Here is a 13,546-nt window from a genome sequence, read left to right as displayed (position 1 = left end):
AAGATAGTGTAATGTGTTGTGGTGCATTTAAGTAAGACTAAACACTGGTTGATTGATTCAACTTTTTTGAATGTATGTAATCTGGCTTTGTTGTGGGACAAATGCTTTTAGACAAGCATGGTATTAAATTTTCCCAAATAAATTAGAAAATGAAGCCCATTTTGCATTTTATATGCTGTGAGTGATTTATGAGAATTTATTTTTACTGTTATAGCTTCAGATTTATTTTTCTTCTCATTGAAATTAATCAAGGTTTAAAAAAAAAAGCCATTCTGATTTAAAACATCTTGCAATTTCAATATGCAAGTCAGACAGTTTTGCTTTTTACAAGAAGGAACCAAGGAGAGAGCCATCCTTGCCCTACTGTCTCCCCTCCATATGTCTCACTAGCATTGCTCAATAAGGCAATCACAGACCCATGGCACAGTGACAATCACGCAGATATGCACTCCATACACAAGGAAGCATCTAACCCTGTGCTCACCGTACAATTTTAGGAAGCTAGTTTTTGTGTCTCCAGAATTTGGCTTCATCCACTTCATCTGTCTTAGCCTCCTGAAATAGGGAACAAGTTTCAGGCTCTGTAGTACAATGAATTCTCAACAGCTGTGCTATCTGGGGTCCCTTTAAAGCTGAACACTTTGCAGAGCTTACTACTGTATGTTTGTTTTCTCCATGGAATGGGAGGTGACCTTTGCAGTTGACTGGTACTTTCAAAACAGCCAGCAGCCTCCCAGAACAGAGCCATCAGCCAGTGACTTTGAAGTCTGTGTGCTGCTTTCCCCAACCCTGAAACACAAACTCTTCTAAGCTTCTTAGCTCCCAAAATTTTTCCAGAATTTTGGAGTGATCTAGGAATTTTTGAAAATTTATTTTTTAGAAAACAATTCAGAGAGAGGAAAGAAAGCACCTCTTCCCCCCCCCCGATGAAATATGCCTTGGCATATAAATGCCAATGATTAAATTAAAAGCATGTGAACTCAATGGCCACACTTCCCTTTGCTTTGCTAGTGTTCAGTCAAAATTGAAGGGAAAAAAAACCTGGGTAGCTGTGTACAAGCCTCTATTTTATCAAAAAAGATCTTGTAAATTGCTTAGTTTTAGCAAGAATTTTGATGTATTCACTGAGGAAGATGGATTCTCTTTATAAATAGTTGCACTTGGCACTCAAATACTGGAACATCAATAAAAGAATCTAGATAAATGTCAGTGGAGTCCTCTTCCTAGCAACGGTATCTATTGATTTTATTTTTTGCATTCTGTTAAAACTGAACCCTGGAGGAATTCTGAGTGTACTGATTTGTATTTTTAATAAGGAGCTTAAATGCACACAGCTGCTAAAACCTCCATTAAAATAAACTGTTCAATGACTGAATTACCATCACAATTTTTCATTTTAAGTATTTCTGGAAGAGACAGGGTTACTAAGGAGGAACTCGGTTTCCTTATAGCTCTACCAATATGTTGATGTCTGAAGCAAATTACGGAGGCCAGCATCCAGGACTCTCACCTTTCCAGTGAGAAGCACTTCTCGTTAGGTTACAGCAAAAATATATTTCTCATGTTTATTTTATCTAGGCAAAAACTCGCCTTCCTGTGACTGCACCTTGTATAGTTTAAGCAGGAGGGAGAGACAATGTTCCCACCGAGGTCTGGTTGCCCAGCAGAGTGAATGAGTTCCACCTAATTCTGGTGGAAAGAACTTCTACACTGATCACTGTGTCACACGTATAAACTCTGAGGTTTCAAATAGCTGGTGTCTTAAGACTGGATGAGAAAGCAGAGTTTAGGAAACTTTCGTCAAAATAATTCTAGCCCTCATACTGGGAAACCAAACAGACTCAAAAATTTTGTAATTTTACTTTCTTTCCTCTTTCTATGTTGACAATAATGTGAATTTCATAGCTGATAAAAACTGCTCAAATAAATAAAATAAGCTGCTAGAGATAAATTAATATTTCATACCATTCTAAAGTTAGGATTACAGGTTTTTAGACCTTGGACAACATTGATTTCTAGTGCTAGAAGCTCTTGAGGTAGACCCTGGCAGATTCATGTTGAAATTGAACTAGAGGTGTGGAAGAGGATCAGAACAGCCTAATGTTAGGGTTCACTATCACCCGACCAACTCAAGCTGTGTTTTGAAAAGCAGAGATTTTACTATAATCCTGATTTAAAGCAACCATTTGTAGCTTTATTTAAGTGAAAGTTATTTGTATACTATTTTTCTGTTACTTGCATTTAATTAGTCATTTCTATTTTGAGAGATTTCGTAATCTCTACCACACAAGCAAATATAAGAATGATTAAAAAATAACAAGAAGAGTAACATATCTGTCCATCTATGAATATATGTATGATGTGTATGCAGCCTGATGGATATGTACTGGCTTGCAGTAAATTGAGTATATGGATATTTGAAGTTGCTTCCTGCTGGTATATGTTTCAAAACGAAGATCTGATCAAAGGAAATATGGGAATTGAATGATTAATGTAGCAAAAACAATTCAATATCTACTTCTAAGTCAAAAATATAAAATAAGCATGTCCTGTTAAAATTTCTGCCCCACCTTACTTTCTTCAATACATAAAATACATTTTAAGAGGGCCATGAGATTTAACATGCAGATTGAGAAGGAACAAGCAAATAGGAAAAAAAAAAAAAAAAAAAAAAAAGAAAATGTCTGTGCTCCTGGTTTGTAAGAAGAATGTCAGAAAAGTTTGTAGGGTTTTTTTGTTCTGTTTTTTTTTTTTTTTTTTTTCCTGTTTAGTTACAGAATAATTTCATTTGGGGATCTAGAATATTTGTAACACCCTGGACTGACATAGTAAGTTGATTGAACGGTAGAAAACTGTAAGTTATGTATTTCTTTGGGCTTATTTTTATGTTTTGGGCATTCCTCCCTTGAGCATCATACAAAAAATAAACATTATTAATCATGAACAGGGTGACTGCAGTGGGACAATTCTGTGCGTCTTTGTTATGAAGGTTGTATGAATGGGTGGATATGTCTCCTAAGTTTTTCATGCTTTCTCTGAATGAAAGCTTTTGCATTTTGTGTGTAGGGTTATATTTTAAGATTGTACAATTGAACATTGAAACAGAAGTTGAAAAACAAAAAACAGTGCGGTACCCAGAAGCAGGTGCCATATTATTCTCAAGCTTTTCCACTAAAACCTAAAGAGCTTTGAATCTATGAAACAAAATGGACAGATGAACGAATCAAGTTAAAGCAGTAATGGAGCATCAGTACGCTTAGGATACAAAGAGCAGCAGTTCTTAGAAGATGTCTCTTCAGAAGTCCTTTGTGGATGTTTTAAACTGTTTAGATATCAACTGTTTGTTCTTTTAGTTTGTGTGGAAGGCAGTGAGTGTCTGCATAGCACACTGTGTTACTGTTTCATTCTTGATGTCACAGGTTTGAGATTTTTAATGGGCTTCTGTGACTTTGGGAATTTTGCCTCAGAGGACTTCATCTTTCCAAACAGCAGGGGTTGAATGATCTGTGTCAGATGCTGAGAAATGAACTCAGCCCTGGAAGTGCCTTTCCTCTCAATTGACTATAATGGGAATCTAGACATTGCTCAGAGGAGGACATCTGCACTGCAGACATCTAAATGTGGGCAGATGGTGCCACCAGCAGTAATGTGCTCTGTAGAAATCCAGCTTCTCTTATGCAGAAGGTGTTGAAACTGTGTCTTCAGAAAAAGTAACTCTCTGCTATGTGTTCTATGCTTCTGGCACATCAGAAAATGGAAATAAAATAGAAGAAGATGAAAGAAACCCAGCGAGTCCCACCCAAGCTATTACTCCTTGGCTGTCGGTAAATGGAGGGGTGAATGCACATCACAGCACTGTGCTGAGCCCTGGGCTATCCCTTCATCTGTTTGTAACCTGACCAGAGCATGCCTCAGCTTTCTTCTTGCCTTTTATGCTTACAAATCCTTCCCGCACACATTTAAGTGAAAATAGAGTTAATACATTCCTATATGAAATCAGAGCTTATAACTGAGTCCAAGGAGCTTGAATTTTTAAATATAGCCAGTGGTTGTATAGAAGCCTCCAGGAAGAAATTTTAAGCAGCGCTTGCTCTGCATCTGCAAGCAGTGATTGCTTAGGTGTAAAAAGCCAATCCAACAGTAATTTTCCTTTTGGTGCAGACCAGTTCTGGTGTACTTGACAGTTCAGCAGCTGTCAGTTGGTTTTGGCAGAGGACAGTAATTATTAAAGTGTAATGTAAATGAAGTAAAACATCATAAATATTTTTCTTTTTCTTTTTTTTTTAACCAGAGGGAGCAAAGGAAAGGTCAAAATATATATTCATTTATGACTGATGGAAGGGTGAAAAGCCACAGCCCAGCAACACTGAAGGGTTAAAATATTCCTTGATAAACTCAAGCACACAAAATAGACTGTCATTGTAATTTGAGTAGGAAAACTCCAAGTACTCAGAAACGTATCCTACGAAATCAATTCACATTTGCTTGTCAACAGAAACTCATGAAGATGGACGATGCTCTGACAATATAGCCATGATTAAAAATATGAAAAACAGGAAGATGAAGTCTTAATGATATGAAGAATTTAGTCAAGCAAAACTAGTGCATGCTACATGCCTTGACAACTAACAAGCAATGAAAACATTCAGAGAGTTATGTCATTCACACAAGAGCTTCCTAGTGCGTTCAAGGAAGAGAATGACACTAAAGTTGGCCCGGTTGCATACCGCTCTCTGCTGCCAGGAACACTGCTATTTGTTGTCAAGGCTACTGGCTTTGGCCTTGAGCTCTTGCTCATTGCAGACTGTAGGTAACTGCTGTGCAGAAAAGACTTTCATCTCGATCATTAAAAGCAGAGCATGGTTGCTATTTTTGTTTGGTTGCTGAGAGCAGTTGTTTTGCTTAAAGCAGAGACATATTCAATAACTAAATCTCTCCTGGGTGTGGATTTTGTTCCTGATTCATACCTGGACATGCAGTGGTTCCTAACATTTCTCTCCTCTGGAAACCTCTCACTGAAGGCTGGTTCCTGCCAGCCACTAGGTCTGGACTCACCACACCACCAGAGTGCCTGAACCCTTATCTGCTACATAGTTTCTCAAGGTAAAGACTCTAGCAGAGGAAAAGAAACAGCGGAACAAGGCGCAGATTAAGTTAGTGAATGGTGCCTACTAGGTGGCCATATGAGGTCACTCTTTAGGCTACTGTGGTTGCCACCTTGGATGGGTTACTCCCGAGGGAGCCTGTGTGAGGCCTCTTAATAGTCACAGGAAAGTGGAAACAAGAAAAATGGAACTTCTGCTTTTTGATTCTAAAGAGGTTTAGACAACAGCAGAGAAGTTTACAGTAATTAAACAAAGGGGTTTGCTCCTCAGGAATGCCTCTACCAAATATTAGTTATTTTCTGTTTCAAAGAGACCTCTCAAAGATGTGCAAAGATATAGACACCTCAAAGATTAATTGAATGAATCAAATGTTATCATTAACTGTAGATAGTGTGTTGATGACTAGATTTCCACTTGTTATCACATGTGATGGAAAAAAAAGATAAGTTTGAAAATTGTGTTATATCCTTTCAGCTGGGGGAAATAAAAGGAGAATAACTTCAGAAGCAAAGATAATGATAATTGTGGACAATTGTTACTGTGTTATTGGGAAGAGATGCTGGGTTCAGGCTGATCTTTGAACAACTCAAGTACTGTTTCCTAGGTAGCAAAAATAATCCAATATTTAATTCCTACAGTAAATGTCATTTCATTGTAGAAATGCTGTCAGGGTTTTATTTTTTTATTTTTTTATTTTTTCCTGAATTAACCAAGGAAGGTTCCAAAGCATTGTATTTTCAGCTTTGGAGGAGCCTAAAACTAAAGTTATATACATTTGTAGAAGGAAAATAACTGGCAAATTACTAATCACAATAATGATTCCGTTTACTGCTGCCTTTGAATTGCATAAGGTGACATCTTCTAAGTCTGGAGCTCTCGTATCTTTCAGTTGAATGTGACTGAAATTGACTCACATATCCAAAAGCAATTGGAGAGTGTCATGTAAAGATTTGTGAGAAGAATGTTTAAATTTAAATTTGCTCATAGTAATCAGAGTTACTTACAATCTGTTCTTGGAAAGTACATGACATATTTCTCCTTCAGCTAAAATAAGCACAGTATTAGATGTGAGTTCTGGTGACCAGGTCTGTATCAAATGCAGTAGTGGGTTATCTTGAACTTCAGTTCTGGTGCCCTCACCACCGTTTTTCCTACTGGATTATGAAATTCAGTCTAGTTATTCAATTTCTTTGACCATCGCTTTCGCTTTTAGTAAACTGGAGATAGTGGACCTTAGCCAACTTTGAAACATGAAGAGAGTTATATGCCTCATTCTCAGTACTGCTACAAGTATTTTAATACTTCAGATTTCCTCTCCCCAAGAAAAGTGAAAAGGCATCTTATGTTATTTTGTGATAATTAACAGCAAATATTCAAACTTAAAGGTTAGATGGTAGCGTTAAATCATAAAGTAATTCTTCTCATAATCCCCCATAGATTGTTATAAATTTATTTTTACTTAATGGTAAATTATTCTAACATTGAGAGCTTTCTGTATATAATTTCTTTTATGAAAAGAAATACCTTTTATGGATTGGCTACAACTTTGCAAAAAAAGGAAACATTTAAATCTTCAACCTTAGCCTTCCAGCTGTACCTCTTTGAAGCATAGATTTCCATAAAAATAATAAGCATTGTTGTCATTTATATACCTTCTGTCAGTATCTCATGCTTGGTCTAGTGTGTTCATCAAGGTTCTTGTCGTGTTGAAATGTGACTGCTGTAGCATCGTGGTGGCTTCTGTCAGATAATGCAGCTGTCTTGAGCTCTCACATATGAGGAAAAAAAAAGATACAGCTATAGCCCTCTGAAGAACCCTTATAAAAAAAAAAAAGTGTTTCTAATTAGATACATATAATAGAGAGTACCATAGGGATTTGTTCATTGTCACAGACCTTCAGAGCTGAATTTCTGCAGCAAGCTATGTGCTGAAGCACGTTGACAACAAGAAGCATTTGTGACTGCATGTGATCCAGAGATAAGAGAGAGGTTAGATCTGAAGCATCTGAAATAAGCAGCAGTGGAAAGCAGAAGCATCCTTGCTTTTCAAGATAATTATACTCAGAGTTTATCCGCAGAATTCAGGCAGCAAACACTTATATAACATTTCAAAAGGAAGCAATTTAAAAATACTGTTAAAGGATATTTTTAAACCTCATCTGTAGTCCAATTATAGCAGAAGATTATTTAAAAAGTATACCTAAAAGACAGATAAATCTTCCTTTTAGAGGGGATGGGTATGTGGTTGCAGCAGGAGATAGACTGTATAACAGCAAAGAGAACTTTTGCTTCTTCATGTAAACACATGACTGTTTGCTAGTAGAAGCACCTCCAAAGTGCCTTGGAATTTTCTGCTAAGTGTGCTGTGCATAGGGACTTTTTAATCAGCTTTTTCATACTTGAAATTTGTCAGGTTATGCCATGAACAGCTGATCTAATGAGTGGCTCTCTCTCACAAAGGGGGAAAAAAAAAGCAAGACCCATGTCTTGCTTTTTTTTTCCCCCTTTGTGTCAACTGATAAAAACTTCTAGGACTGTTTTTGTATGAAGATCTTAATGGATTTCCTCTCACTATTTGTAGATTTCTTTTCCTCATACTTCCGATCATAAATATATATATATTAAAATAATCAGGAAAAAACAGCAAATTAAAATGCAGAAAAGTTAGGAAAATGCCAATTTAGGGTTATTGAATCTAAATTAAAGCTTTCCTGTGTTCTGGTAATTATGACACTCCACATGGCATGAAAAGTCAGGTGTACTATGGGCAAGCTGCAAGAAGATGAAGTGCTCAATGCCTTTAATGCCTCGAATCTATTTTCTTTTTTCTGTTTTTAAAAGAAATGTTAAGTCCGTGAATCTGAATTAAGTTACTGTGTTTCGAAGTCCATTAATTGCCCACCTTTTAAGACTAGAAGTGTGTTAGAGAGGCTGTGAAGGTTCCATCCCTGGGGATATTCAGACCTCCACTGAACATGTTCCTGCACAACTTGATCTATGCTGATTGCTCTTTGAGCAGAAATTTGGACCGGGTAACCTCCAGTGGGTCTTGCTTGGCCTAAACAAATCACAGAGCAGATCTGTGGACCACAATGAGCTGCCCTACAAAAAAAAGTACTGACTGTATTGTCACGTATGAAGTGTGTGAAAAGGGCAGTTGCACAAAAAAAAAAAAAAAAAAAAAAAAGCTTTGTTTCTTAATTACCTAAAATTACTTCTATATAAAACAATTGGAACTTTTAAAACTGTGTTAGTTTCCATTAGATCAAAACAATATTTATCATTATTCTATAAAATCTGTACTTGGTATACGTAAGAACTACACTGGTTGGCAATCTATAAAAGAAATTAGAAACAGGAACAGGCCAAAATTTTACTTATGTTGGATAAAAGCCTCACTTTAGATCTCCTAAGAAAGGACAAAATTGTATCATTTTCACAGTATTTAGAATCAGGTGAAAAATGGCATGGTGAATGATAGAGAATATGATGCGAAACACCAGTTCTAGGAGAAATGCAAGAAGAATCCCACTTAAACTGTTGCTGAATTTAGAGAATGAGATCATCATTCATGACAAGCAATGGTTAGATGTGCACTATCTACCTCTTACAAAATTTTATAGTCTAAAGAGTTGTCTGCTTATTCAGATGGTGATGTAAGACAAAGGAGGGCAGAAAAATCGCCATAATGCTAAACATAAGTTGGAACAGTAGCTTGGCAAAACTTAACCAGTTCATTTTGAAGAAAAGACAACCAAACATTAATTCTATACATACTTGACAGAAATGCATTGCAGAAATGAATTATGAATAACTAGAGGATAGTAACAACAATCATGAGGAAAAAAAGCTGTAAATCTGAAGGTTGTTGAAGTTGTTGCTCCTAATAGTAGCAATGGCAGCTCAAACTTTATTACCCATGATCCTCCAGCATTACAGAAGGGAAATGTAGTTTCCAGTCCTAGCACATAAGGCCTTCTGAACAGAAAACAGTATCAAAGTATTGATCAGAAGGAGAGAAAATATATTCCATTACTCACATCATGTATGTAAATAATAATTTCAGTAACCACCAGTGAACAAATTTTGAGCATGACTACTTATGCTATACATCACAGTTTTTAAAAACAACAACAACAACAACGAAAATGGCAATTAAAACACAATTTGCTCCTGAGGGTGTTTAATAATTTTGAACTGTAGTTTGGAATATCACAAAGTATGTTTATATATGCGGCTGTCACAACTGAGGAAAACCTCTATGCAATTTGTAGAAAAAAACAAAATGTTTGTAAATATTCTTGAGAATAAAACTGAAGTGTTGTGAAGTACAGTAACTACTTCAACAATGCACTGTTGTTTTGTAAGTTAGATTTATATAACCATTTAATAAGCGGCTCTGCACTTCTCATATATAACTGATATTAGATGCCTGTCTTGGCATTGCAATATTCCCCACTTCAGCAACAATAAGCAATGGAGATTGGTCTCATATTTGAATGTCAGGTCTACGACCTGTTTTCTCAGATATAGATTTTCTGGTGTGACCAAGTGCTCACCAATTAGCTCACGCTAGATTGTGTCTATGAAAGAGAAGAATTTATTCTTGATTCTCTTTTATATGTAACATTTTATTCATATGCATAGTATCTACAGTCTGTGTTTGAGCTGGATTGAGCTAAGGATCTAACAAAGTACCTTAAATTCATTTAAAATTACTAATGCATCATTTCTCTCTTCCTCTTCTACAGTATGCTGTCTGGCTGATCCTTTGGGTTTCGTGGAACGTGTTTGTTATCTGCTTCTATTTGGAGGCTGGAGAACTTTCAAAGGTAATTTGCCATCAGATACATTTAAGCCATGAGTACTGTGTTAACATGCTTCAGTTCAAAGGCCGTCTTCTGTATTAATCATTGGGGTAGCATGAGAGAAATTCAGAGTATTCTGGACATGTTTGAAACCTCAGTCCTGGCCAGTGGTGGGCGCCTTCTGATGCCCACAACAACAATAGCTTATGTCTTTTAAAGGAAAATTACCTCACTTTTTTTACTTCCTTGTTTGTAATACAATTTGCAACACAAATTTCATCTGGATGAGAGAGACAAATTAGTCATTTCACAAATACAAAAGATTATTATCTCAAGAGTAAACAATTAATTTTTTTTATTATTATTATTATTATTTTTTACAATTCAGCTTGCTTTTACTTAGTTGGATTCCTTCCAGGGATCTTGTACCAAAGCATAATAATTATAAAACAAACTATCATCTATCATTAAAATGTAAACTGAAGCGCCAGAATAGATTATTACTTGGCTATAGCAATGTTTTTTAGTTTTGTACTTCTCATACTAATATTATGACTGAAGACTTCAACACAGTGAGGAAAAAAAAAAAACCTACAGGATAAACATATATTTTCTAAGAATGACATATTTATAGGGTTTTATTGACACTGTAAGTGATAATACGTAAAGTGGTAAATGTTAATGTGCTCAAACTAGCATCTCAAATCAAAACCTAAGTTTCTAAGGTAAGCCCAGAGGGCTGGCAAGCGGTCAGATAAAAGATTAGCAGTGGTAATAAGCTTGTAATAAGCTTTGACTTAGTCTAAATATTACAGCCTATGCTGAGTTATGCTCACCTTGGCATGAACTGACCATCGAGGAGAATCCTACTTGTGAAAGAAATTACGTTCTTCTCTCAACCCACATATTTAATTGCCTTTCTTGATTAAAGGGGATTTGGCTCAACTGTAAATTACAGATGTAATTCTCTGATCCTTTGCGAGTTATTGATGTATTATGATGCAGAAAGTTAACACTATTATAGGAGGAATGAATGAGGTAAAGATACTTCCATACTTACAACCCAGCACCTGTTGTTACACTCAACCCATCGTCTCCATCTGCTCATTTCAACCACCTGCATTGTTTAACTTGTAAATGTTGGGATGCTTGTCATGTCTGGGGAAGTGAAAGGGGGTGGGAAGGAAAGGAGAAACTAGAAGCGTCTTGTTTGACTGTATTTTAATTAGAATAAAATTAGCTTAAGAACGCTGGTGAGTGCTGCTTGGAATAAAGATAGGCCAGACAACAATGCCTACACCTGAAACTGTTTTCTTCTGAAGACTTGAACTGTGTGATCTGGCCTTTCTCAAGCAACCATGTGGTTCAGGGTTATATTTGGCTGCAGTTAAGCTGTTTATTTTATCTATAGAAGCCTTATTTATTTTGATGATGTGATCTGCCTGAAAATATCCATGAGAGTACTTTTCTCCACTTCAGCAGGTTTTTAGGCCAGTAGCATTACTGAAGAGAGGAACAGAAGTGAAAGCATACAGAAAACAGATATAGGAAATGGTTATAGATTGACTCATTGTCTACAGAAGCCCTAATTCACATGTGGAACAACTTTCTCTTCTCCTTTCCAGCTGTGTGTGGTACACCAAAACATCTCCAAATAATCAAATCTTTTGCGAGATCTAGGGCCTAGAAATATGTGTACAATGGGAAAACACTCAACTATTTGCATAGACAAAACTTATCCTCATATTCTAGATCTTTAAAAGGCTCCAACTGTTTAATATAAGTAGACATCTAAAAAAAATTGATCACTTTTGTCTTTGTGTTTCTCAGTTATATTCACACATCTTGCACTGAATCTTCTTTATTATTTATATTTTCATCAGAGAATAACTGCAGCTTAAAATATGTAATGATACTCCCATGTTTTTTGTTTTGTCTGTTTGTTTGTTTATGTCACGTATGGCACATAGAACCTTGAAAAAAGATCTAGGTCTGAAATGGTTCTAAATAGAAAATAAAAAATAACCTTTAAGTAAGTACCAGAAGGATGCCTCTGAGGCTGTAAACCATAAGAGAGGAGCCTGCACAGCATGGTTTTAGGAATTGATAGGTTAAAATTACAGCCTAATAATAGTTCAACTGGGTATAGTTTATTTTTATATGTATAATTTATAGCTTTCTGCCAAGGAAAAGGAAAGCTTCTTTTTCCTAAAGTTTTGAGAACAGCTTTTATTCTATGCATACACATACAAATTTTTCCACCATCATCTACTGATACAATGGAGAAATCTTATTTAAATTGTTAATGTACATTATTAAAATACACTTGCTTCATCCGTTTTTAAAGTAGTGGGGACAGGAGGTCATGGCATTTTTACAACTTCCCCTTATTACAACGAAATGGGCCTGTAAGGACTCAGAAATTTTTAGAACTATAAGATAGTATTGTTTAAAAAGGCTGAGAAGGCTCAAGGCTCATTAGTGAACAGCCATGCAAATCTGTTTACATGCTACACCATTACAGTCATATATATGCTGTGGAAAATGGCATCGCACTCTAAGTATTCTCTATCTTTCAGACATGGTTAATGTCTTTGCTGATACTCTTTTGCAGTAACTGGAATATTTATGTCTGAGAAGGTTTCTACCAAGGAGAAAATGCAATCAGTTGCTCTTAACCTTGATTATTATGTGGATCTGTGAATGAATAAGTAGAGAACCCACGTCTGAGACTTACTTTTCAGTACCGCATTTCAATAGTATTTAATTAGTCTGTGTTGCTATGATTTTTGGTGAGTGCCATTCTCAGTAAAAGTAAGACTTTAAGCTTTCCGGATCTCTAAGTAGTCATATTTATTTTGGCCTGCGGCTAAGTAAATGTAGCATATGAAAAGAGTAACCTCTCATCTTAAATGAAACAAATCTGAAGTACACTAGTGAAATAAAAAAGGAAAAATAATAGAAGTCATATATAAGAAACTGTGGTGATTCAATGACTTGTTTAAATATACCAGGAAAGAAAACAAGGGGCTAGATTCAGCTATTTTGGAAGAAAAATTAAAAAAACATAAAAAAGAAATGGAAAAGTTAACAGTCTGTCCAGCACTTTTGAACTTCTTCAGACAAAACTCCCATTTGCTTCTATGGCTGCAACCTCTGAATAAAGACCCTCAATAGAGAGTGCTGCAAATGGTCATGTAATGAAGAAAGAGCACCCTTTGCTTCAAGGCTTTTAAAGGCTTCTACTAATGATGACTGTGGATCCCACTAGCAGCAAAGAAGCAGAATAAGAACTATTGAACTCCCATTTTTAGTTTAAAAATGAGTGTACTTATTTTCTGCAAAAAATGCATGGCTAGGGTTGCAAGTGTGGATGGGTAGAGGTGCTGCAGCTGCCAGTTACTGGGAGCCAAGACAGACTCATGGATTCATTGCACTTGATAAGGGGCATCAGTTAGGATCAGGGTCCAGAGCAGCCCTTATGCACATGCTCTCAACCTCGTCCCAATGCTTAGGGCTCTTCCTGTGTGTGACCCCACCTGTGTGACCAGATACAGGAGCTCTTCTCTCATTGTAGTCTCCACAACTCTATGTGAATGTGACCATGAACACAGTTTGTGTGTGTTTGTTTTC

The 13,546-nt window shown here is 36.2% G+C and overlaps 1 protein-coding gene across 1 annotated transcript in view; it reads left to right on the top strand.

The window, feature by feature from the left end:
* Positions 1-13,546, top strand: part of NKAIN2 (sodium/potassium transporting ATPase interacting 2) — a 550,041-nt gene that overhangs the window by 291,213 nt on the left and 245,282 nt on the right. Inside the window, exon 3 of the mRNA XM_021392140.1 lies at positions 9,857-9,937. Coding sequence (XP_021247815.1) covers positions 9,857-9,937 — 81 coding nt within the window. The remainder of the gene's footprint in view (positions 1-9,856; positions 9,938-13,546) is intronic.

The sequence above is a fragment of the Numida meleagris genome, chromosome 3 (assembly GCF_002078875.1).
Source record: "Numida meleagris isolate 19003 breed g44 Domestic line chromosome 3, NumMel1.0, whole genome shotgun sequence".
Lineage (NCBI taxonomy): Eukaryota > Metazoa > Chordata > Aves > Galliformes > Numididae > Numida > Numida meleagris.
The sequence above is the reverse complement of the archived record's forward strand: the minus strand, read 5'-3'. Positions and strand labels throughout refer to the sequence as shown.